The 21360-nt window shown below is 49.2% G+C and overlaps 1 protein-coding gene across 1 annotated transcript; it reads right to left on the bottom strand.

Annotated features, from left to right (window-relative positions):
- Positions 1–2205: 2205 nt before the first annotated feature.
- KIF23 (kinesin family member 23) lies at positions 2206–20708 on the bottom strand. Its single transcript, XM_058811432.1, has 24 exons — positions 20673–20708; positions 20235–20295; positions 18438–18566; positions 17312–17417; positions 16276–16412; positions 15401–15510; positions 14146–14316; positions 13082–13123; positions 12300–12412; positions 11930–12051; positions 11593–11695; positions 11222–11301; positions 11017–11136; positions 10410–10569; positions 9454–9621; positions 9066–9223; positions 8638–8811; positions 7939–8118; positions 6873–7160; positions 5451–5681; positions 4212–4294; positions 3792–3873; positions 3488–3558; positions 2206–2698 (listed from the first exon to the last, which is right to left on the bottom strand). Exons 1-24 carry the CDS (start codon positions 20681–20683, stop codon positions 2683–2685), a joined length of 2916 nt encoding a protein of 971 aa, XP_058667415.1. The 5' UTR covers positions 20684–20708; the 3' UTR covers positions 2206–2682.
- Between the last annotated feature and the right edge of the window lie 652 nt (positions 20709–21360).

The raw sequence follows: 21360 nt of genomic DNA, 5'->3' as shown, positions 1-21360 counted from the left end.
CAATTCGGGAATTCGGGATTCATGCAAAGAAATCCTACCGGGAATGAAGGCTCGGGATTCCCAATTCGGGAATTCGGGATTCATGTAAAGAAATCCTACTGGGAATGAAGGCTCGGGATTCCCAATTCGGGAATTCGGGATTCATGTAAAGAAATCCTACTGGGAATGAAGGCTCGGGATGGGATTTTAGGAAAAGAGCAGAATTCCAGGCAAGGGCCACTTGGCTGGAATGTGAAAATCATTCCCAGTGGCTCTGGGACACTCAAAGGCATTTAAGGACATTGGGGACAAATCCATGGAATGTCATGGAATGCTGTGGGTGGGAAGGGATAAAATCCCATCCCATTCCATGGGCAGGGAACCTGCCACTATCCCAGAGTGCTCCAATCCCCATCCAACCTGGCCTGGAACATTCCAGGGATCCAGAGGCAGCCACAGCTTCTCTGGGAATTCCACCCCAGCCCCTCCCAGGAGACAATCTCTTCCCAGTATCCCATTTAAATCCCCTTTTCCTTTCCCTGTGTCCTGTTTCTCCATCCCTTGTCCCAGGCCCCTTTCCAGGGAACTCCTTTTTCCTGCTTGTTTTTTCCAGAATGAGAGAAAGAGCATTCCCAGCTGGAATGTTGGGATGTGGCTGGATGGAATTTTGGGACAAGGTGGGAACAGACAGAGCATGATTGACTCTGGAATGATCCCTTTCCCATGGAATGGGATCAAACCCTCGCTCCATCCATGGAATGCCGAGAGCTGGGAATGAGCTGGGATTTGCTGCAGATCCAAGGAGGTTTTTCCATGGTTTGCTGGAAAACAGGGATGGGAATCCCAATCCCACACTGACACCTCATGGAAAAAGCGCTCGTTGCAATTCCAGTGCTCCGGAGATGGATTTTTGGGATAAACGCTTGGATTTTGCTGCGCATTTTGTCCTGATAAAGGTGGCTGGGATAAAGGGATATTTCCCCTGGAATTAAAGAGATTGGGACAGGATCTGCCTGGGAAAACCTGGAGATCTTGGAGCTGCAAATCCAATATTTCCCCTCCAACTTACCCCGTCTGCAAGGGCTTTGAAGGAAAATAAAATAAATAAAAGTAAAAACAGAAATGAAATCAGAATTAAAATTAAAATATTTAAAATAAGAAGAAAAATTTAAAAATAAAAATATAAATTAAATTACAATTAATAAAAAATAGGAAGAAAAATTAAAATAAAATAAAACATCAAAAGAGAAATAAAATCAAAATCAAAATTAAAATAATTAAAATAAGAAGAAAAATTTAAAAATGAAAGAAAATTAAGTTGAATTCAAAATAAAAATAAAAGCAAAAAATTAGAGTAAAATATGATTAAAAAATAAAATTCGCAAATCCAAGGGAGTGGATTCGGAATTCTCAGTGTTTTCCACTCTTTCCAGTATCCAAACCGTCTCCATGAGCACCAGTTGCTGGTGTATCCCAGTTTTCCACAGGAATATTCCCAATGGGATTTAACTTGTCACCGAGATAACGGAATCCAAATCCAAGAGACGGCTCCTCATTAACGATTAATGAACTCATTAAATCCCACAAACAAGAGCCCTTCCCAGAGTTTTCCATCATTCTTCAGTGGTTATCCCAATCCCAATCCCAATCCCAATCCCAATCCTTCCAGGGGGCAGGAAGAGGTTTGGGATCAGGGAAGCTGCCCAGGCTGGGATTTTCCCAGGAGCCATTCCCTGTCCCAGGGCAGGCCCAGGCTCGGGAAGCGCCGCCATCCCCGTGGTTTTCCTGCCCCATCTAGCGGCGCTCCGGGAGAGCTGCTTCCCACGGATCCAGCCGGGAGCTGCCTCTGCAGCTCATGGAATTCCTGAAGGGCTGGAAAAAGCTCTCCCTTTGTCCCCCCACTGAGCTCTGGAGTCCCAGCAGGGGAAGGACCTGGACCTGCTGGAGAAATTCCAGAGATCCCGCAGCCTCTGATCCCAGCTTTCTGCAAAGCCAGGGAAGCTGCTCCCCTTGGAATTCCCTAAAAACCAGGAAGAGGGTTGGGAATAAAAGGATTTATTAAACATTTTGCAGGGAACATAAAGAGAGCTAATTCTCACCCTATCTGTGAAAAAATCCCCTCTTCCCCCCATTCCCACATGGAAAACATTCCAGAATTCCCTCACACCCCAAAGCAGCTGGGATGTGAATTCCCACTGCTCCCAGGATTTTGGGTGACTCTGGAATGTTCTGACAGCTCAGTGACACACTTAAATACTCCAAATTAATTCTTGCCAGAAGAAATCTGAATTCCCAAGGTTTTCCTGCTTCCAGTAAAATCGGGAATGGCCAAAAACACCCTTAAAGTGCTGGACTGCAGCTTGGAATAGCAGCGGTTGGGTCTCCCAAAAGAGAGGGAATGACCAGAAAAGATGGATTTGGGATTAAAAAACTGGGACAACACTGGAAAAATCTCCCAGGGAAAAGCCTGCTGGCACTGTCTGTAACGATCCAGCTCCGTTCGAAATTCCAGAGGGACCTTGAGGATTTCCCTAAATCTATGGAAAAGGACAGATCCATCCAGAAGTTCTTTGGGATCACCAATGGAGCCATTTCCCAGCTTCCCTAAAAACCTCTGGGAATGAGCACAAAGCAGTTCCTGAGGAGCAGTGGCAGCAGAGCATTCCTCAGGCTGGGCAAATCCAGGATTCCAGCAGGAAAAGTTCAGGGCTTCCTGCGCCTGCAATGGGAAAGAGCCACAGAGAACTTTCAGGATTCATCCAGAGGAATTTTGGGAGCAGCCAACTCCTCATTCCCAGGTTTTTGCACTACCACCCACCTCCTAAAAAAATCCAACATTTAATCCAAGGAAATTCCAAAATCTCTTTTCCTTGGGTTTTTAGGCAGCAGAAGCAGCAAACAAAGTTGGATTCCAATTCCTTAATTCCCTCTTTCTACAGGGAATTGGAATTTCCCAATGGATAACATGAGCAAGAGGTTAGAGGGGCAGGAGAGGGAATCCAGGACATTCCTGCTGCCATTCCCAACCCTATTCCAGCCAGGAATGAAAACCCAAAGTGAAAAGGGCAGCAAGGTTGGGGGGAAAACATTCCCGAATTTTGGAAGTTGTCAGGAAAGAATTCCAGGAGCACTTCCTTGGGCTGAGTATAGAGCTCGAATTCCCAGGGATGCCTTATGAATAATTTGGGAAAGAGGGAATTCTCCAGGCTTCCTTAGTGGTATTTTGGAGTTGGAATTTTAGCAGGAAATCCACTGCAACTGCCTCCTCCCACAGGGAATTGGAGTCCTGAGAAACTGGAATTTCCCAATCCTGAGAAATTGGAATTTTTCAATGCATAACTGTGAGCAAGAGGTTAAAGGGGCAGGAGAGAGAATCCAGGGCATTCCAACTGCCATTCCTGATATTCCACGTGGGAATGCAAACCTGACATGGGAAGGGCAGCAAAGCCAGGGGGAAAGCACTCCCGAAGTTTGGAAGTTGTCGGGAAAGAATTCCAGGAGCACTCACTTGGGCTGGGCATGGTGCTGGAATCCCGGTCCCAGCGCTGATCCCGCCCTCATCTCCACAGCCACGGAACACTGGGAACACACCAAAGTCAGGATCCGCTGCTTCCCACCATTCCCAGCATTCCCAAATCCTCATCCAGAGGGGTTTGGATCCCCAGCCTTGGAACCTCCAAGGCCAGGCTGGACGGAGCAGCCCGGGATAGTGGGAAGCGCCCATGGAATGGCTGGATTGGGATGAGCTGAAGTTCCCTCCCAACCCAACCCAGGCCACAATTCCAGGACCCAGGGTGACATTCCCAGCTCACCCTGGTTTCCACATCCGTCCATTCCGAGTCTGCGGCGTCCCCAGCAGGGTCGGGATCGGGAGGAGACGAGCGGCGCTTCCGCCTGGAACGGGAATTTGTCGAATTACAGCACAAACCTCACGGAATTTGCCACATTCCAACACTGGAAAACATCTTTATTGTTCCTTAATAAATCTTGGATCCAGCAGCTCCAGCAACCATAAATTTCTCCAAGTTTATGGGATTTCAAGTTGGATTTTCCCATTGGATCATCTGGCCTGGTAGAGGTTCCATGCATGCACCCGGAATTCCACAATTCCAGAAGCTCAAATGAAAGGTCTCATCATTGGAACCTTGGGAATTCCAGGACTCCAGAAGCTCAAATGAAAGGTTCCACAACTGGAATTTTGGGAATTCCAGGATTCCAGAGGCTGGACTCACCCAGTGGGAGATTCCTGCTTGAGGGTCTCGATGTCCGTGAACTGCACGGCCTGGCCACCACCCCTGGTCTTGAACACGTCCCCCTGGAATGGGAAAAGGACAAGGAAAGGCAGGATTAGGACAGGAACAACACTGAGATTCATCCCAGAATTCCAGCCCAAAGAGATACAGATACAAATAAGCTCCTCTCATTTCACTGCCAATGGATTGTTGCCTTTTTCCACAGGAAAATGCAGAAATCATGGGATCCACAGATAAGGGATTCCAGAATCATGGGATCTACACAAATAATGAACTCCCTTAAATCATAGGATTCACAAATCATGGAATCCCACAAATAATGGAACTCAACCATGAAAACACCAAACTAAATTCGAATGATTCCAAAGCAACATTCCCAAGATTCCCACAATTCCCAAGGTCACTTTAATGAGCTCAGTCTGGATCTCAACCCTGTCCCAAGCCTGGAGCACCGAGTGCCACATCCAGGAATTCCTTGGGTCATTTTAATGAAATCTCAGTGATTCCAATGCAACATTCCCAAGGTCACTTGGATGAACTCGGTCTGGATCTCAGCGTTGTCCAGAGCCCAAGGAACTCCTGGAGCACCGAGTGCCACATCCAGGAATTCTTTGGGTCATTTTAATGAAATCTCAGTGATTCCAATGCAACATTCCCAAGGTCACTTGGATGAACTCGGTCTGGATCTCACCATTGTCCAGAGCCCAGGGAACTCCTGGAGCACCGAGTGCCACATCCAGGAATTCTTTGGGTCATTTTAATTAAATCTCAGTGATTCCAATGCAACATTCCCAAGGTCACTTGGATGAACTCGGTCTGGATCTCAGCATTGTCCAGAGCCCAGGGAACTCCTGGAGCACCGAGTGCCACATCCAGGAATTCTTTGGGTCATTTTAATTAAATCTCAGTGATTCCAATGCAACATTCCCAAGGTCACTTGGGTGAACTCGGTCTGGATCTCACCATTGTCCAGAGCCCAGGGAACTCCTGGAGCACCGAGTGCCACATCCAGGAATTCTTTGGGTCATTTTAATTAAATCTCAGTGATTCCAATGCAACATTCCCAAGGTCACTTGGGTGAACTCGGTCTGGATCTCAGCGCTGTCCAGAGCCCAAGGAACTCCTGGAGCACCGAGTGCCACATCCAGGAATTCTCTGGGTAATTTTAACGAAATTTCGACAATTCCAACGCAACATTCCCAAGACTCCCGAGGTCACCTTGATGAGCTTTGTCTGGATCTCCCCGTCGGAGGCGAGCTCCTGGTGGGTCAGCAGGTAGCGGTCGCAGCGGGCCAGGGCGCGCTCGCTGGGCGCGTCCACGGTGATGGCCCTGGGCACGCGCGGCTGCAGCAGCGTCTCCGTGGGCACGTGGGACGGCGGCCGGTGATCCACCCAGCGCTCCCCGGCACTGCGGGAACGCCGCGCGCGCAGCGGCGCCACCGGAGCGCTCTGGGGACGATGGAGAGTGGGAATGAGAATGGGAAATGGGCACTGGGAATGGCAGGGATGGGGGCCGGGCATCCACCCAGCGCTCCCCGGCACTGAGGGAGCACTTTGGGAATGATGGAGAGTGGGAATGGGAACAGGGAATGGGAACTGGGAATGAATGGGCACTGGGAATGGATGAGATTGGATAGGATGGGTGTGGGAAAGGCAAAGGTTTGGTCCTTGGGTTGGATCCTGAGGGCACCACCAAGAGCTTGGCATCGAATTATCACTGGAACATTCCCGGCCAATTCCTATTTTTTGGGCATCAAGTCATCCATGGAATATTCCAGGCCAATTCCTATTTAATGGAAATTTTATCCCAGCTTTGTCCAATCTGTCACATTCCTTTAAGTCTCCTCAAGTTTGGGAAAGCTCCTCCCAAATTTCCAAATTCACAGCACCAGCCCAAGGGATTGTCCTCCTCTGCTTTCCTAAAGTGCTCTTGGATTGAATCCTGACAGCACCACCATGAGCTTGGCATCAAATTATCCATGGAATATTCCAGGCCATCTCCTGTTTTTTTGGGATCAAATTATGAATGGAATACTCCATGTCAAGTCCTATCTCTTGGGAATTTTTGTCCAATATGTTGCATTCCACACCTAGGAAGGAGGGGACAAAGGAAGAGATTGTCCCCGTTTTCCTAAAGTGCTCTTGGACTGAATCCTCAAGGAACCAAATAATTCATGAAATTAGAGCTCCCAGTTTAAAGGGAATTAGGGAATTAAAGCTGAGGCACACAAAAGGTTTATCCAAGGCATGTTTCCAGGCAGGAAAAGCTCCCAGAAGCACCTTGGAAGCTGGGAAATTGCAGGAGGGATTGGAGGAGACACGAGGGAGACGGAAAGGAAAAGGGAAATGCCAGGAAAAGGGAAAGGGAAACACCAGGGAAAAGGGAAACACCAGGGAAAAACATGAGGACACCCATGGCTAGAGCAGAGTGTGGCCACCTCAGAGCTCCCTAAAAGTGGGAATTCTTAACTTCCAAGGAAGCTCCAAACACCAAGAGGGCAGCGAGAGCAGCCAGGCTCAGTCTGGGACCAGCAGGACACGTTAGGCACAGCTCTACTCTACGTTAGGCTCGAGGACAGAGCCAGGCTCAGGCTCAGAGAACCTTTAAGCCAGGCTGAGCCCCACTAGGCCAGGACTAACCCTGCAGCACGGATCCTCTTCCTGCTCTAGCTCCTCTCTATCCCTGGGCACCTCCAGCGCTCGGCTCCAGCACATCCCTCTCCTCCTGGCAGGGCTGGGCCAGGCCGAGCCTGGCTCTGCTCCAGCTTTATTCCTGGGCTTGGGAATGCTGGCTGGCTCGCAGGAAGGGCCCCTCTGCTCCCACTCCAGCACACAGGAGGCCACAGAGATGCTGCTGCAAGAGTTGGAGCGCCTGGGCCCCCGCAGGGCCCCCCGGCTGTCCCCGAGCTCAGCGGGGTCACCACAGCTCTGGGGAGAAGGGAGAGAGCAGTGAGACACAGCAGGCTCCAAGCAAACAGGGACAGGCAGACAAATCCAGGCATTTCCCCTTCCTGTGGAGATCAGGAGGTGGGAGAATGAAGAGCACACAGGACACAGGGAATTCGAGCTGCTCCAAGTCAGGGCTCAAACTTCAGCAGGGACATCACAGCTCTGGAGAGAAGGGAAACATCAGTGACACACAGGAGGCGTCGTGCAGTCAAACAGGGACACCATGCAGGGACAGACAGGTCCAGGGATTTCCTGTTCCTGTGGATATCAGCAGGTAGGAGAATGGATAAACAATGAACAGAGACAAGACGAGGAACTTAAAAGGTGCTCCAGCTCAGGGATCAAACTTCAGCAGGGACACCACAGCTCTGGAAGGAGGGAAACACCAGTGAGACACAGGGAGGGACAGACCCAGGGATTTCCCATTCCTACGGATATCAGGAGGTGGGAGAATGGATGAAGAAAAAACAGAAGAAAAGGAATTCAAGCTGCTCCAACTCTGGGCTCAAACCTTAGCTCTGAGGAGAAGGGAGAGTCAGTGAGACAAAGGAGACTCCAAGCAAACAAGGACAGAAAAATCCAGGGATTTCCTGTTCCTAAGGATATCAGGAGGTGGGGAATGGATGAAGAACAGCAGACAAGGAACTCAAAACAAGCTGCTCCAACTCTGTCCTTGGGGGCTACTAATGACTAAAATCCCTGCACTTAACCCCAAAAACGCTGTTTCCCAAATGCAGCAGGTTTGGGAGCGACTCACGGGAGCAGGGGAGGGAGACACGGATCTCGGGAGAGGCTTTTCCCGCTCCCTTTCCCGGGATGGCCTCTCCGGCCTCTCGGCTCTGGGCTCGGTGACGATGGCCTTGAGCTGCTTCAGCTTCTCGTCCTTCACCCACAGCTTGTTCTGCATCTCCAGCTGCTTGGCTGCCACGCGCCGCTCCTTCAGGGACAGGGACAGCAGAGGGAAACATGGAAGTGCTGAGGTTGGAAAACCCACCAGGATCAGCAAGGCCAAGCTGGGACTGAACCCAGCCTGGAGCTCTGAGTGCCACATGCAGGAGTTCCTTGGATACCTGCAGGGATGGGGATTCCAAACCTCCCCAGGTAGTTCCAACTTTTATAACCCATTCCATGAGGGAATTTTCCCAGTATCCAACCTGAGCCTGCCCTGAGCCTGCTTTCTGTCTCCTCCTGTCCTTGTTCCCTGGGAGCAGAGCCTGACACCACTGCCCTCCGCTTTTCTTTCCTTCTTTCCATTCCCTTCAGTTCCTTTCCTTTCCATTCCATTCCCCTCAATTCCTTTCCATTTCCCTCAATTCCTCTCCTCTCCCTCCCCTCTTCCTCTCCATCCCATTTCTAACCCAGAATTCCCACAAACACCAACAAACCCGCTCCTTAAGATCCCGCACCCCAAATCCCCAGTGCCTCGATCCGGCTTTTCCCCCATTCCTGCACTCACACATTCCTTCTCCCACTTGAGGGAGGTCTCAGCCACCATTCCCTGCAGCCTGGCCTCCAGCCTCCTCTTGTCCGACGCCTGCCGCTGCAGCTTCTGGCTCTTGCTCTCCAGCTCCTGCTGCAGGTTCCTCTTGTCCTCCTCATAAATCGTGGCTGTCTTCTCCAAAATCTCAATCTGCAGCAAGAGAGGAAGGATTTGGGCAGGAACACAACCTTCTAATCCAGGAATTCCTGCTTGTATTTCCTGGGAAATCTCAATTTTCAATTCTAAATCGCTGATTTTGCTGCTTTAAAAGCCTCATCTCATAAAAAAGTCAACAAATTTTCAGCAGAAGTTCCCCCCCAAAATATTTATTCCTGATGACAAGGAATTTGCCAATAATCCATTAAAAAAAAAATGGATTTGTGCTCCAAAACAACCCAACTGACCTTGTACTCCAAGGTTTTAATCTTCTTCTCCAGCCGTTCCAGCTCCGTCTTCTGCCCTGTTATGGTTTTCTCCTTCTCAGCCAGTTTTCCTTGGATATAATTTTCCTTGGATGCAACACTGGAGTCAAATTCTTGCAGCATTGTTTTAAAGGCGAGAACTGGAAGAGAATTCAGATATTTTCTATTTTATCTTTAATCTTCTCTCTTATCCCCAGAACATCCAAACCTCTGTTTTTCCCAACAAATTTTAAAGCCTAAAATTCCTCAAAAAAAGGTTGAAACAATCAATCTAAACAAGAAAATTGAGGCAAGGGGGATCCTTGGAGGAATAATAAGGGCACCAAATCTGAGTTTTGCCCTGATGTTCCAACTTGGGGCAAATTCCTACCACTTTTGGCAAATTCCTCTGTCAGCATCTGCCTCATTTTGTGGCGCTGCTCCAGGGCCTCGATCAGTTTTGGGAGCGTTTGGTCGTCGTTGATGTCCAAGAGCTCGCAGGAAGGCAGAGGAGGGAAGCTCTGGAAGAAGAGCTCAGCAGCAGATGGCTCCTCTGGTCCTGCAGGATGGAAAATCCGTCAGCAGGATGGGAAAATTCCAATGGACATGGGGCAGGATCGTGGAAAACTGGGAGTGATTAATGGGAGCTACAGGTTTCCAAATAGGTGAGGGATGGGAAAGGATTAAATGTGACATCTTTGATTCCTTGTTTTACTAAAAGCAGGTCCTGAACATTGGGGAACATCCCTCAATTTCCTTGGCACAATTTCCTGTCAGGAGCTACAATAATGGGACCATGGATTCATCCAAATCCTGTGGAATTCCTTGGAAAGGAAACCTTCACAGGGACACTGCAGAGGGAAGAGCAGCAGCTCCCAGGGCACTGAAGTTCAGTCTGACACAGTTAAGGCTCAGTAGAATTGGTTTAAATTTTAATTCCCAGCCTTGAATTCCTAACAGAAAACTCTGCTGGAATCATGGAATGGTTTGGGTTGGAAAGGAACTTAAAGTGATCCTGTTCCATGGCCAGGGACACCTCCTGCTGTCCCACATTCCAACCTGGCCTTGGACACTTCCAGGGATCCAGGGGCAGCCACAGATACTCCGGGAATTCCAGCCCAGCCCCTCCCCACCCTCACAGCCTGGAATTCCTTCCCAACATCCCACCCAAATTTCCCATTTTCCAATTTGAAGCCATTCCCTGTTGTCTCTTCATCCCTTATCCCAATCCCTCTCCAACCCTCCTGCAGCCCCTTAAGATCCTGCAAGGCTCTTTAAACTTCCCCTGAATCCTTCCCTTTCCCAGGTGGACATTCCCAGAGCAGAATTCCCCACTGCAGCCCTCACCTGCCCCCACGGGGCCGCCCCTGAGCTCCAGCTTGCGGGACAGCTCCTCGCGGAACGCCTGGTTGCGGAGGCGCCGCCCCGGCGTCAGCCCGCACAGGGGCCGGTCCAGGGGCCTGGCCACCTCCACCTCCTGGGTCATCTCTGCAAAACGCATCACTTGCTGCAAGAAAACAGGAAAAAAAATCACCAGGAGCACCCGGAGATGGGACTGGGAGCGGGGTTGGGTCACTGAAGTGGGAAAGGAGGAATTATCCGGCTGAAATCGCAAGGAGTTCCCAGCTACGGATTGGGATCTTCCAGAAACCTCCCCCCAGGGAGCCACAAAAGCGTGGGTACAGACAGCTGGAATTCTTGGAATAGGAGGGATTAAACACCCAAATATGGCTCCATGGAATTCTGTGAGGAAGGAAAACCTTTCCCACTTTTTAAGCAAGGAGCAGGTGTAATATGAACAGCAAAAACAAGACTTGGGGAGCAGATTTATCCCACAGAATTATAATTGAAGGGCTCAAACAAAAATTATAATTCCTTCTATCTCTTGGAGCACAAGAATCCAGGGAAAAAACAGGAAAAGAAGAGCATGAGGAAATGGAAAAAGGGAATTTACCAGGCTTTCCTCATAGTCCTCTGCCTTGGGATTCACACACACGATCATCCGAACTTTCCCTTCTCCATCGAAATAGTTCTTGAAGAGATGAGTCAGCTTGGAATCTCTGTATGGAACCATCTGGGAATAAAGACCAGGGAAAACTCCATAAGTTTTCCTTATCCAGGTGATGAAATCCAAGGATAAGCAGGGAAGGGCTGCCCACCTTGTTTGTCCCGTACAATTGGTTTTCCCGCAGAACCTCGATGCACGTCCTCAATGTCATCAAAGACTGGTTGATATTCCCTAAAAAAAGCAAACACAAGGCAAAATAACTCCATGAGCAGCCCTTGGATCATATTCCCAGATTAGTCAGAAGAATAAATTGCCTAATTAACAATATTTGTTAATAATTGCTCTAATTAACTGAAGTGGCAGAAGTGCTGCTGCAAACTTGTGGGAAGATTTGAGGTCATCAAATCCTAACTGATCCTAACAGAGCACTTCAAGAATTCCTGGGATTCCTCCCTAGGAGACAGGATTAGCAGGAGTTTAATTAGCAGGGTTAATTAGCAGGGTGCTCCAGGGTGCTCCTACCTGCTTCCCGCAGTCTGTTCCCCTCGGCTTTGGTCCTGTTGGTTCGCTCACTTCCCGCCAGATCCACCAGGGACAGCTGGCTCAGGGTGATCTGCTCCTTTTCCTGGGACACAGAAGAAATCCTGCATCCCTCCAGATTCCCCTAAAGGGCTGGGGGACACCTCATCCCAAAACTCACTTTCAAAGGATGTGTTGGATACGAGCTCACAGGGGTTGGTACAGCCCAGACAGCAGCACAGCTTTTTTATTAATAACTCTGTCACCTCCAAACTTGAGGCACAGGAGCTGCTTCCAAGGTAAATTCCATAAAATTCTCCTGGAATAACCCAGAACTGACCTGGAGGATGTTGTCCCCATCAGCATCCAGAGGAGCCTGTGCCAGTTTGATGATGAACACAGAGTGGGAGCGGCTGGATTCCCGGTTCAGCTGCGTGTTGGCGATGCGTCGCTTCTTCTGCCCTGCTCAGACACCCCAAATTCCCAAAATTCCTGCTGCTTTCCCACAGCTCCCTCCAGCATCAGGGTGTGAGGGGTTTCCCAGCTGTGGGATATTGGGAAGGGCTGGGAATGGGGAGGCCCTAAATGCCCAGAGAAGCTGTGGATGCTCCATCCCAAGGATGGGGCTGATCCAGCAGAATTTCCCTGCTCGTGGATGATGTTTAAGGTGCTGGGAATGTGGGATCAGCCCTGAATTCCAAGATTTTTACCTCTCCAAAAGACTTCAAAAGCTTCCTCAGTGGATTTGACCTCCACTTCAGTGCAGCCAGTCACGTACATGTTGTGGTTCTGGTCTTCCCGAAGGATTTTGGACTGGGGAGGTCTTCGGGATAGTGGGAAAGAGGGAAAAAATCCAAATAAATCCCAATGGAGGGGAGTTCTCTGTGCAGCTTCTTGCCATGCAGATTCTCTCGGAGGGCAAAATTCAGCAGGAAAAGGTCAAAAATTGGAGGGAAAAAATTCAGAATTTGGAGGGAAAATGTCGCAAGTCTGAGGGGAAAAGGTCAAAAATTCTGAGGGGAAAAAGGTCAAAAATGCTGGGAGGAAGAAGTCCAAAAATTCTGAGGGGAAAATGGTCAAAATTCAGGGGAAAAGGTCAAAAATTCTGAGGGAAAAGGGACAAAATTCCACGGGAAAAAATTCAGAATTCAAAGGGAAAATGTCCCAAGTCTGAGGGGAAAAGGTCAAAACTCTGAGGGGAAAACAACAAACATTCGGAGGGAAAAGGTCAATTATCCATCTAAAAGATGGAAGAGGGAATACAGGACATGGACACACAGCCAGGATTAGTGACACTCCAGCTACTGCTCTAATTAGCAGCTATTTAATTGCAATTAATTGCTTTGGTGGCAGCTATTGCTTTTCTACAAGCACACAGAAGCAAGGAGAGCATCCTAGGTTTCCTAGGAAAGCAAGGATAGGCAGGGAATTTTCTGCTTCTACTCAAGGAAAACAGCACTGGAATAATGGGAATAAGACATTGGACACATACACAAAGTCTCCATTTCTCACAGGAGTGTTGCAATTGTTCCACCTACCAAAAAAATGGGGAAAAATATTAAATACTTGATTTCTGCCTCAAATCTTTCCATGCTGCAGCTTCCAGAGGGAGAAATAATCCCAGATATTTTTTTTTTAGGATGGGCTTTGGGAAAAAATACCTTTTAATTTTTTTTTTACATTTCATTTTAATGTTTAAAATTTTAATGTTTAAAAATTTTATTTTAAAATGGTTTAAAACCATTCAGTGTTTAAACACTGAATGGTTTAAAAGCATTCCCAGAGATTCAAAACCTTCTAGAATGAAGACCCTGGAGACAGCTCCCAGTTTGCTTTGCCCTCGTTAAGTCTTTGTTAATCAACCACTCCTTAATTAACACAGGACTGAGAAGCTCCTTTAATGGAGTTGGAATTTCAATCCATCGATTCCAAGTGGAATTTGCAGACTTCTCCTATTGATTTTACACATCATAAATGCACACCTTTGGAAAAAAATATCCCTAAAAAATATCCCTAATTTCTGGTTTTATGGGAATTACAGATATCAAGTGGAACAATAGGGAAATATGGAGCACCAAACCAGTGTTTTCCACTGTTTCCAGGGCAATAATCTATGGAATGGCTTGTTACAAGTTGAAATCACCTGTTAGAATAGACTGGGAATTTAAGAGGGATAGAATTGCCTAATTAATTAAATATTTGCTTGCCAAATATCATTAAATCATGCAGCCAAATGAAGAAGGGAGCACCTTGGCCACCAGTACTGAAACATTCCTGCCTGGAACCCTTTCCACGTGTGTTTAACACTAATTCCCAGGAATTCTGAGCCTAACTCCCAAAGGTTAGAACCGAAAAATCACGGTGGAGTTCCTACAAAGTCCTCCCAGGACTGGGAATACGGGAATTCCCAAACTCCCTTGGGTTTGGTGGGCTCCAAGCAGACGGTGGATGCCGGAATAGGACACAGAGACCCTGCTCTCATCCCAAACCTCTTCCCAGCGGCTGGGCGCCGATTCCCAAGCCCAGCCTGGGCCAACCCCGGCTTTGCCAACTCACTTGGGTTTGATGGAGTCGCAGGGAGCCTCCTCCAGCAGGTCGTAGATGTAGTTGTTGTAGATCTCGATGTAGGAGACGAAGACGCCGTAGACGTTGTCCTCATCCACCTCCTCCGCCCGGCAGTGATCCTGCACGTCGATCATGTCGGCAAACTCGGGATCCAGCTGTCTCCTGCGGGAAATGGGGATTTGGGATGGCGTTCCCGGCAGCCGGGACGCGCCGGGGCGGCTCAGAGCGGAGCTGCGGGGCTGGCTGGGGAAACACGCAATATTCGGCAAAATTCCCGTTCCTGAGGGGCCCTGGGCAGGGCCTGGAGTTGGAATTCCATGATCCAGCTGGGGGAATTCCATGGCTGGAATTCCATGATCCAACTGAGGGAATTCCATGGTGGAAATCCATTATCTAACTGATGGAATTCCATGATCCAACTTAGGAAACTCCATGATCCAACTAAGGAAATATTACGGTGGAAATTCCATGATCCAACGGGGGGAATTCCATGGCTAGAATTCCATGATACAACATAGAAATGCCTATTGTTGGAATTCCATGATCCAGCTGAGGGAGTTCCATGATCCAACTAAGGAAATTCCATGGTAGAAATTCCATGATCCAACGGGGGGAATTCCATGGCTAGAATTCCATGATCCAACTGGGGGAGTTCCATGGTTGGAATTCCATGATCCAGCTGGGGGAATTCCATGTTTCTATGGAAATATCTCCAAATTGAACTTCGCTGGATTTGGTTGGGAAATCCAAAGTCCAGTTTGGTCCGGCTTCACAGAGCTGGATTCTTACTGAACACCACGGGGTTTTAATCCTGGCTTAACAGGTACAAGAAATAGGCTGAGCCTAAATTTCCTCAACTAAAGAGCTGGTCAAACCACACGGAACACACTCATTTCCCATTAATATTTTACTAACTATTATTATTATTAATAACCCTGCCCATGGGGCAATATCAACTTGAAGATCCCTTTGAAATTCTGAGGGGAAAAGGTCCAAAATTCTGAGGGGAAAAGGGACAAAATCTCAGGGAAAAAAGTTATGAAATGACTTCCTCCAAGCTGAAATCTTTTGTTAGAACCGCAGGAATAGATTGGGAATTTCAGTGGGATACAATCACCTCATTAATTAAATATTTGCTTTTTTTTTTTCCCAATTTTTCCTTCATTTCCTCAAGGGAAGAGCCCAAGAGAAGTTAAAACCCATTTCTAGGGAATAAATTCCCTCTGCTATTCCCAGAGTCACTCACTTCCCAGCTGGAGTTTTTGGGGTGGGCAGGGCCTCTCTCCTCTGGCGTTCCAGCAGAGCCTCCACCTCACTCTGCACATCCACCCCGTTCTTGTCATCCAGCTTGAAAACCTGAGGGAAAAACCAGGAATTTCAGTCAATTCCAGCAACCAGGTGCTGCCCAACAAAGCATTATCTGATTCATTAATTAGTCTGATTAGGCTGGTATTAATTTATTAATACCACGCCCCTCATTGGCACTCAACCCAGCAAGATCTGACAGAAAAAATTTGCAAAACAACATTTTAGAAAAGCTCCCAAGGATGAGAATTCCAGGATTATTTCAGTGTATTTTAGGCACCACTAGTGCGCGACTTTGGAAAAATATCCCTGATTTCATGAGGAGACAATTTATTTTTGGTTTTATGGGAAATACTGAAATGAAGTGGAATAACATGGAAATATGGAGCACCAAACCAGCGTTTTCCACTGTTTCCAGGGGAAAAAAGCCATGGAATGGCTTCCTCCATGTTGAAATCGCCTGTAAGAACAGCAGGAATAAATTGGGAATTTCAGTGGGATACCACCACCTAATTAATTCAATGTATGCTTATTAATCACCCATCCTAATGAGGAAGGCAACACCTTGGCCATCAGTACTGACACCTTCCTGGCTGGATTCCTTCCCATGTGTTTTTAACAGATTTTTCCAAGGATGGGCTCGGGCAATAACCACCAAACCACCGAATGCTTTAAAAGCATTCCCAGAAATCCAAACCCTTTTGGAACGAGGACCCTGGCGTGGGGGTTTTTCCCTCTTCCAAGCCCTCCAGTGGCAGGTTTGGAGCAGGGATCCATGGATTTGGGGCTGTGGAGAGGATGTGGGGAGGCACTCACGAATCTCTTGGCCTGGAAGGGGCCGATGCTGTTGAAGATCATGGCCAGGCAGCGGGGCAGGAGCCCCCCATCCCCAGGAGATCCTGTCATGGTGTGGGTCTTCCCACTGCCTGTCACTCCATAGGTGAACAGCAGACCTGGGAATGCAGGGAAAAGGGAGAAATCAACGGGATTGGGAAAAAAAAAAACAATCCACCTCAAATATTGCATGCCATCCAAAGTGGTCACAGCTGGGAATATCCTGGAATCATCCTCTCCAAGTTGTGCCATCCGTGGAATATTCCAGACTGGATGGGGCTTGGAGCACCCTGGGATACTGGAAGGTTTCCCTGCCCATGGAATGGGATGAGATTTAATGCCCTTCCCATAGATTGGATGGTGCTTTTTTGCCATCTGTTGCTTTTTTGGGAGTTGAAAACATGCTTTGCTAAAAGCCCAAAATGCTGACTTCACAACTTGCAACTCCCACAAACCATGGGAAAACTTGGGAGAGCAGGGAGAGGGATCTGGATGCATCATTCATGGAATTCCAGAACGCTTTGGGTGGGAAGGGACCTTAAAGCCAATCCCATTGCCAAAGGCAGGGACACCTCCTGCTAAGCCAGGCTGCTCCCAAAACACTTCCACGGCATGGGATCACCCATTCCCACCCAAACCATCCCAGGATTCCTATCCAGAAAGAGCTTCCAAGGGAATTCCAAGCTGAAATCTCTTGTTAGAACAGCAGGAACAGATTGGGAATTTCAACTGGATACAAGTACCTAATTAATTAAATATTTGCCTTTTTTTTCCAATTTTTCCTTCATTTTTTTCAAGGGAAGAAGACAAGTGCAATCTCTGTGTGAGGAGCTGAGCTACAACTCCAACCAAACCTCAGGAACCCTGGATCATCCATTCCCACCCAAACCATCCCAGCATTCCCATTCCAGAAAGAGCTTCCAGAGGTGTGGAGTGAGGAGCTGAGCCACAGTTCCAACCAAACCTCAGGAGCCCTGAAATCCTGGGAATGGGGACACAGGAGAGGAGCTCTGCTCACCGTTCTTGCCCCGGATCAGATCCTCCACCAGAGGCTTGGCCACCACGTCAAAGAGCTCCTTCTGTGCCACCAGCGTGCCAAACACCTCCTTGAAGGAATACTGGGTCTGCCAAGAGAGGGAAAACCACCCTGGAATTCCAGCCCCACGGCCTGGAGTGGCCAGAGGGATCCCACGGAGCAGAGAATTCCCAAAGGACAGCTAAAAACTGGATTTTCCTTTCAGAAATTCCCAGAATCCAAGCAAAGGAACATCCACCATGGCCAAAGTGGAGCTGTTCCCTCGTGGAATTTTGTTTATTTTGCATCTTTTTCCAGTCCAGCCTCAGTTTTCAGTCTTGAATTTCAAGCTGGTTTTATTTTTTTAATGAATAATTTTAATTTTAAATTAATTTTAATTTAACTATTTTAATTTTAAATTTATTATTTAAATTAATAAGTTATTTTAATTTTAAAATTAATTTTAATTGTCCTAAATTTCAAACTGCTATTATTTATAATGAATTATTTTTAATAAAATTTTAAACTAATTTTAATTTTTGATGGTCATTTTCCCACCAAAACTCTTCCTCAGGGAAATAGCTGAATTCCAAATTTCTGGACAAAATCCCATTTAATTAAATTAACATTTCATTAATTAAGCTTTGCCTGTTTTATTTAAACCTTTGAAGATCCCTTAATGCCCTTCCCATAGGAATTTTCCAGCTGAACTTGGAAACAAAATATTCCACATCCCAGCTGAGATTCCCACCTGGAAAAGCTGTGGATTCCTTTTCCCTGGAGTGTCCAAGGCCAGGTTGGATCAATCTGGGATGCTGGATTCCCACGGAATGGGATGAGCTTTAAGGCTCCATTTGACAGATCAGGAAGTGATGGGCTTTTTTGTCCTAGATGGGCTTTTGGGTGGAAAACTTTTGGATTTCGCACTCTGCAAGTGCCACAAACCACGGGAAAGCTTGGAGAGCGGGAGCTGGATGGAATTCACGGAATTTGATGGGTGGGAAGGGACCTTAAAGCCAACCCCACTGCCAAGGGCAGGGACACCTCCTGCTAAGCCAGGCTGCTCCAGGACGCCCCCAGGGACGGGGGCAGGAATTCCAGGCAGGAATTGCAGCGGGAATCCCGTTACCTCGCGGTACTCGCCATTGCGGAACACGCGGTAGCCCTCGGGAGGGTGGATCTGCACCGTGGTGCCGTTGATCACCTCGATGCAGCACTCCTGCTCCGCGCGGCTGAGCGGCCGCACGCGGCAGTACACCTGGGAATGGGGGGAAAAACGGGAATGAACCGGGAATAGACGGGGAATGAACAGGGCAGTACACCTGGGAATGGGGGGAAAAACGGGAATGAACCGGGAATAGACAGGGCAGTACACCTGGGAATGGGGGGAAAAACGGGAATGAACCGGGAATAGACGGGGAATGAACAGGGCAGTACACCTGGGAATGGGGGGAAAAACGGGAATGAACCGGGAATAGACCGGGAATGAACAGGGCAGTACACCTGGGAATGAACTGGGAATAGACGGGGAATGAACAGGGCAGTACACCTGGGAATGGGGGGAAAAAACGGGAATGAACCGGGAATAGACGGGGAATGAACAGGGCAGTACACCTGGGAATGGGGGGAAAACCAGGAATGGACCAGGAATAGACAGGGCAGTACACCTGGGAATGAACCGGGAATAGATGGGGAATGAACAGGGCAGTACACCTGGGAATGGGGGGAAAAACGGGAATGGACCGGGAATAGACCGGGAATGAACAGGGCAGTACACCTGGGAATGGGGGGAAAAAACGGGAATGAACCGGGAATGAACAGGGCAGTACACCCGGGAATTGGGGGAAAAACGGGAATGAACCGGGAATAGATGGGGAATGAACAGGGCAGTACACCTGGGAATGGGGGGAAAAACGGGAATGAACCGGGAATAGATGGGGAATGAACAGGGCAGTACACCTGGGAATGGGGGGGGAAAAACCGGGAATGAACCGGGAATGGACCGGGCAGTGCACCTGGGATGGGGGAAAACCGGGAATGAACCGGGAATAGACAGGGCAGTACACCTGGGAATGGGGGGAAACCGGGAATGGACCAGGAATGAATCGGGAATGAACCGGGAATGGACCGGGCAGTGCACCTGGGATGGGGGGGAAAAACCGGGAATGAACCGGGAACGGACCAGGAATGGACTGGGCAGTAGACCTGGGAATGGGGGGGAAAACGGGAATGAACCGGGAATGAACCGGGCAGTACACCTGGGAATGGGGGGGGGGGGGGGGAAACCGGGAATGAACCGGGCAGTGCACCTGGGAATGGGGGGAAAAACAGGAATGGACCGGGAATGGACCGGGCAGTAGACCTGGGAATGGGGGGAAAAACGGGAATGAACCAGGAATGGACCGGGAACGGACCGGGCAGTACACCTGGGATGGGGAGAAAAATCGGGAATGGAACGGGAATAAACTGGGAAGTACACCTTGGAAGGAGGAAAAATGGGGAATGAATCAGGAATGAACCGGGCAGTGCACCTGGGATAGGGAAAAAAACCAGGAATAAACCGGGAATGAATCTGACAATGAGAGAAACAGCGATAAACCGGGAATAAATCTGGGAATGAACCCAGCAGTACACCTAGGATTGGGAAACAGGGATAAACCGGGGAATGAGGTTTATCACGGAGTGAGGGAAACAGGGATAAACCAGGATAAACCTGGGAATGACCCTGGGGTTGGGAAACAGGGATAAACCGGGAATAAATCTGGGAATGAAGTCGGGATTGGAAAACAGGGATAAACGCGGCAGTACAGCTGGAATGAGAGGTGGGAATGAGCGGGAACCGGGATAAAGCCGGGAATGATCCCGGGATAAAGCCGCGAATCCGGCGGGGCGGGAAGGGGGAGCTCGGGATGAGCCCGGCACTCACCCCCACCGGGTCCTTCTGCGCGGGGTTCGTGCCTTTCCTCGGCCTCCGCGGCGTCCTGGCCCTACTGAGGGAGAGAGCGTCAGGGAACCGGGAACGGCGGCACCGGGGAACCGGGAACGGCAGGAACAGAGAAACCGGGAACGGCCGGACCGGGAAGGGCCAGACCGGGACACCGGGAACAGCCGGACGGGGAAACGGGAACGGCCGGAACGGGGAACCGGGAACGACGGCACCGGGACACCGGTAGAGGGGAGGGGGAGAGGGGAGACAGCCGAGAGGACGGGAGGAGCGGGCAGGGGAGGGGAGAACCGAGAGAAGCGCGACAGGGGGAGCACCGGGACGGGGGAGCGCCAGGATGGCGCTGAGGGCGACCCCGCTGCCCCCCGGGACCCCTCAGGCCGTCCTCCCCTCCCCGCCCGGGGCTGCGGAGCCACTCACGCCGCCTTCATGTCGCGGGTGGCGCCGCTGTCGCGACAGGGCCCGGGGCTCGCGCTGCGGGGCTGGCACCGGGCGGCGGCCGCGCGCCCGAGAGATTCAAATCTGTCCAATCAGCGAGCACGGCGCCGTGACGTCGTCACGCACGGCACGTCACCATGGTGACGCGAAAAGGGGCGCGGCCAGAGGCGCGGGCGCCCCCTGCTGCTGGCGGTGGTGGAGGGGAGGCCGCGGGTTCGAATCCCGGCCCCGGCAGATCCCGGATTTTCCCTCCTTTTTATCCACTTAATTTCAATATTTCAGGAAAACAGGTGGAATGCAGACCGTTTGTAGGGCCAGAGCTTCCCTGTGTGCCTGCCTTGAGGCGAATCGGTCACTCAGTTAATTCACAACCCGATGGAAATTACTGAATTCCCAACCTGTGGAAAATTAGTGAATTTCCAGCCTGTTGGAAATAATTCCCAAACTGTGGAAACGGGTTAATTCCCAACGTGTGGAAAATTAGTTAATTCCCAACCCAATGGAAATGAGTGAATTCCCAATCTGTTGGAAATGAGTTAATTCCCAACCTTTTGGAAATAATTCCCAACCTGTAGGAAAGTAGTTAATTCCCAACCTGATGGAAATTAGTTAATTCCCAACCTGTGGGAAATGATCCGTGGTGGAAAATAACCGTGGAAATGTGGTGCTG

This window comes from Ammospiza caudacuta, chromosome 10 (assembly GCF_027887145.1).
Source record: "Ammospiza caudacuta isolate bAmmCau1 chromosome 10, bAmmCau1.pri, whole genome shotgun sequence".
NCBI classification, from domain to species: domain Eukaryota; kingdom Metazoa; phylum Chordata; class Aves; order Passeriformes; family Passerellidae; genus Ammospiza; species Ammospiza caudacuta.
Note: the sequence above shows the minus strand (reverse complement) of the source record. Positions and strands in the feature narration are given on the sequence as shown.

Bases quoted from the DNA above. Each gene is read 5' to 3' on its own strand.
- KIF23 (XM_058811432.1), bottom strand. The intron at 11,696-11,929 runs GTCAGTTCTGGG...TCTGTGTCCCAG, and splicing joins ATGGGGACAACATCCTCCAG to GAAAAGGAGCAGATCACCCT. The intron at 3,874-4,211 runs GTGAGTCCAGCC...TTCCCGTTCCAG, and splicing joins AAGCAGGAATCTCCCACTGG to GCGGAAGCGCCGCTCGTCTC.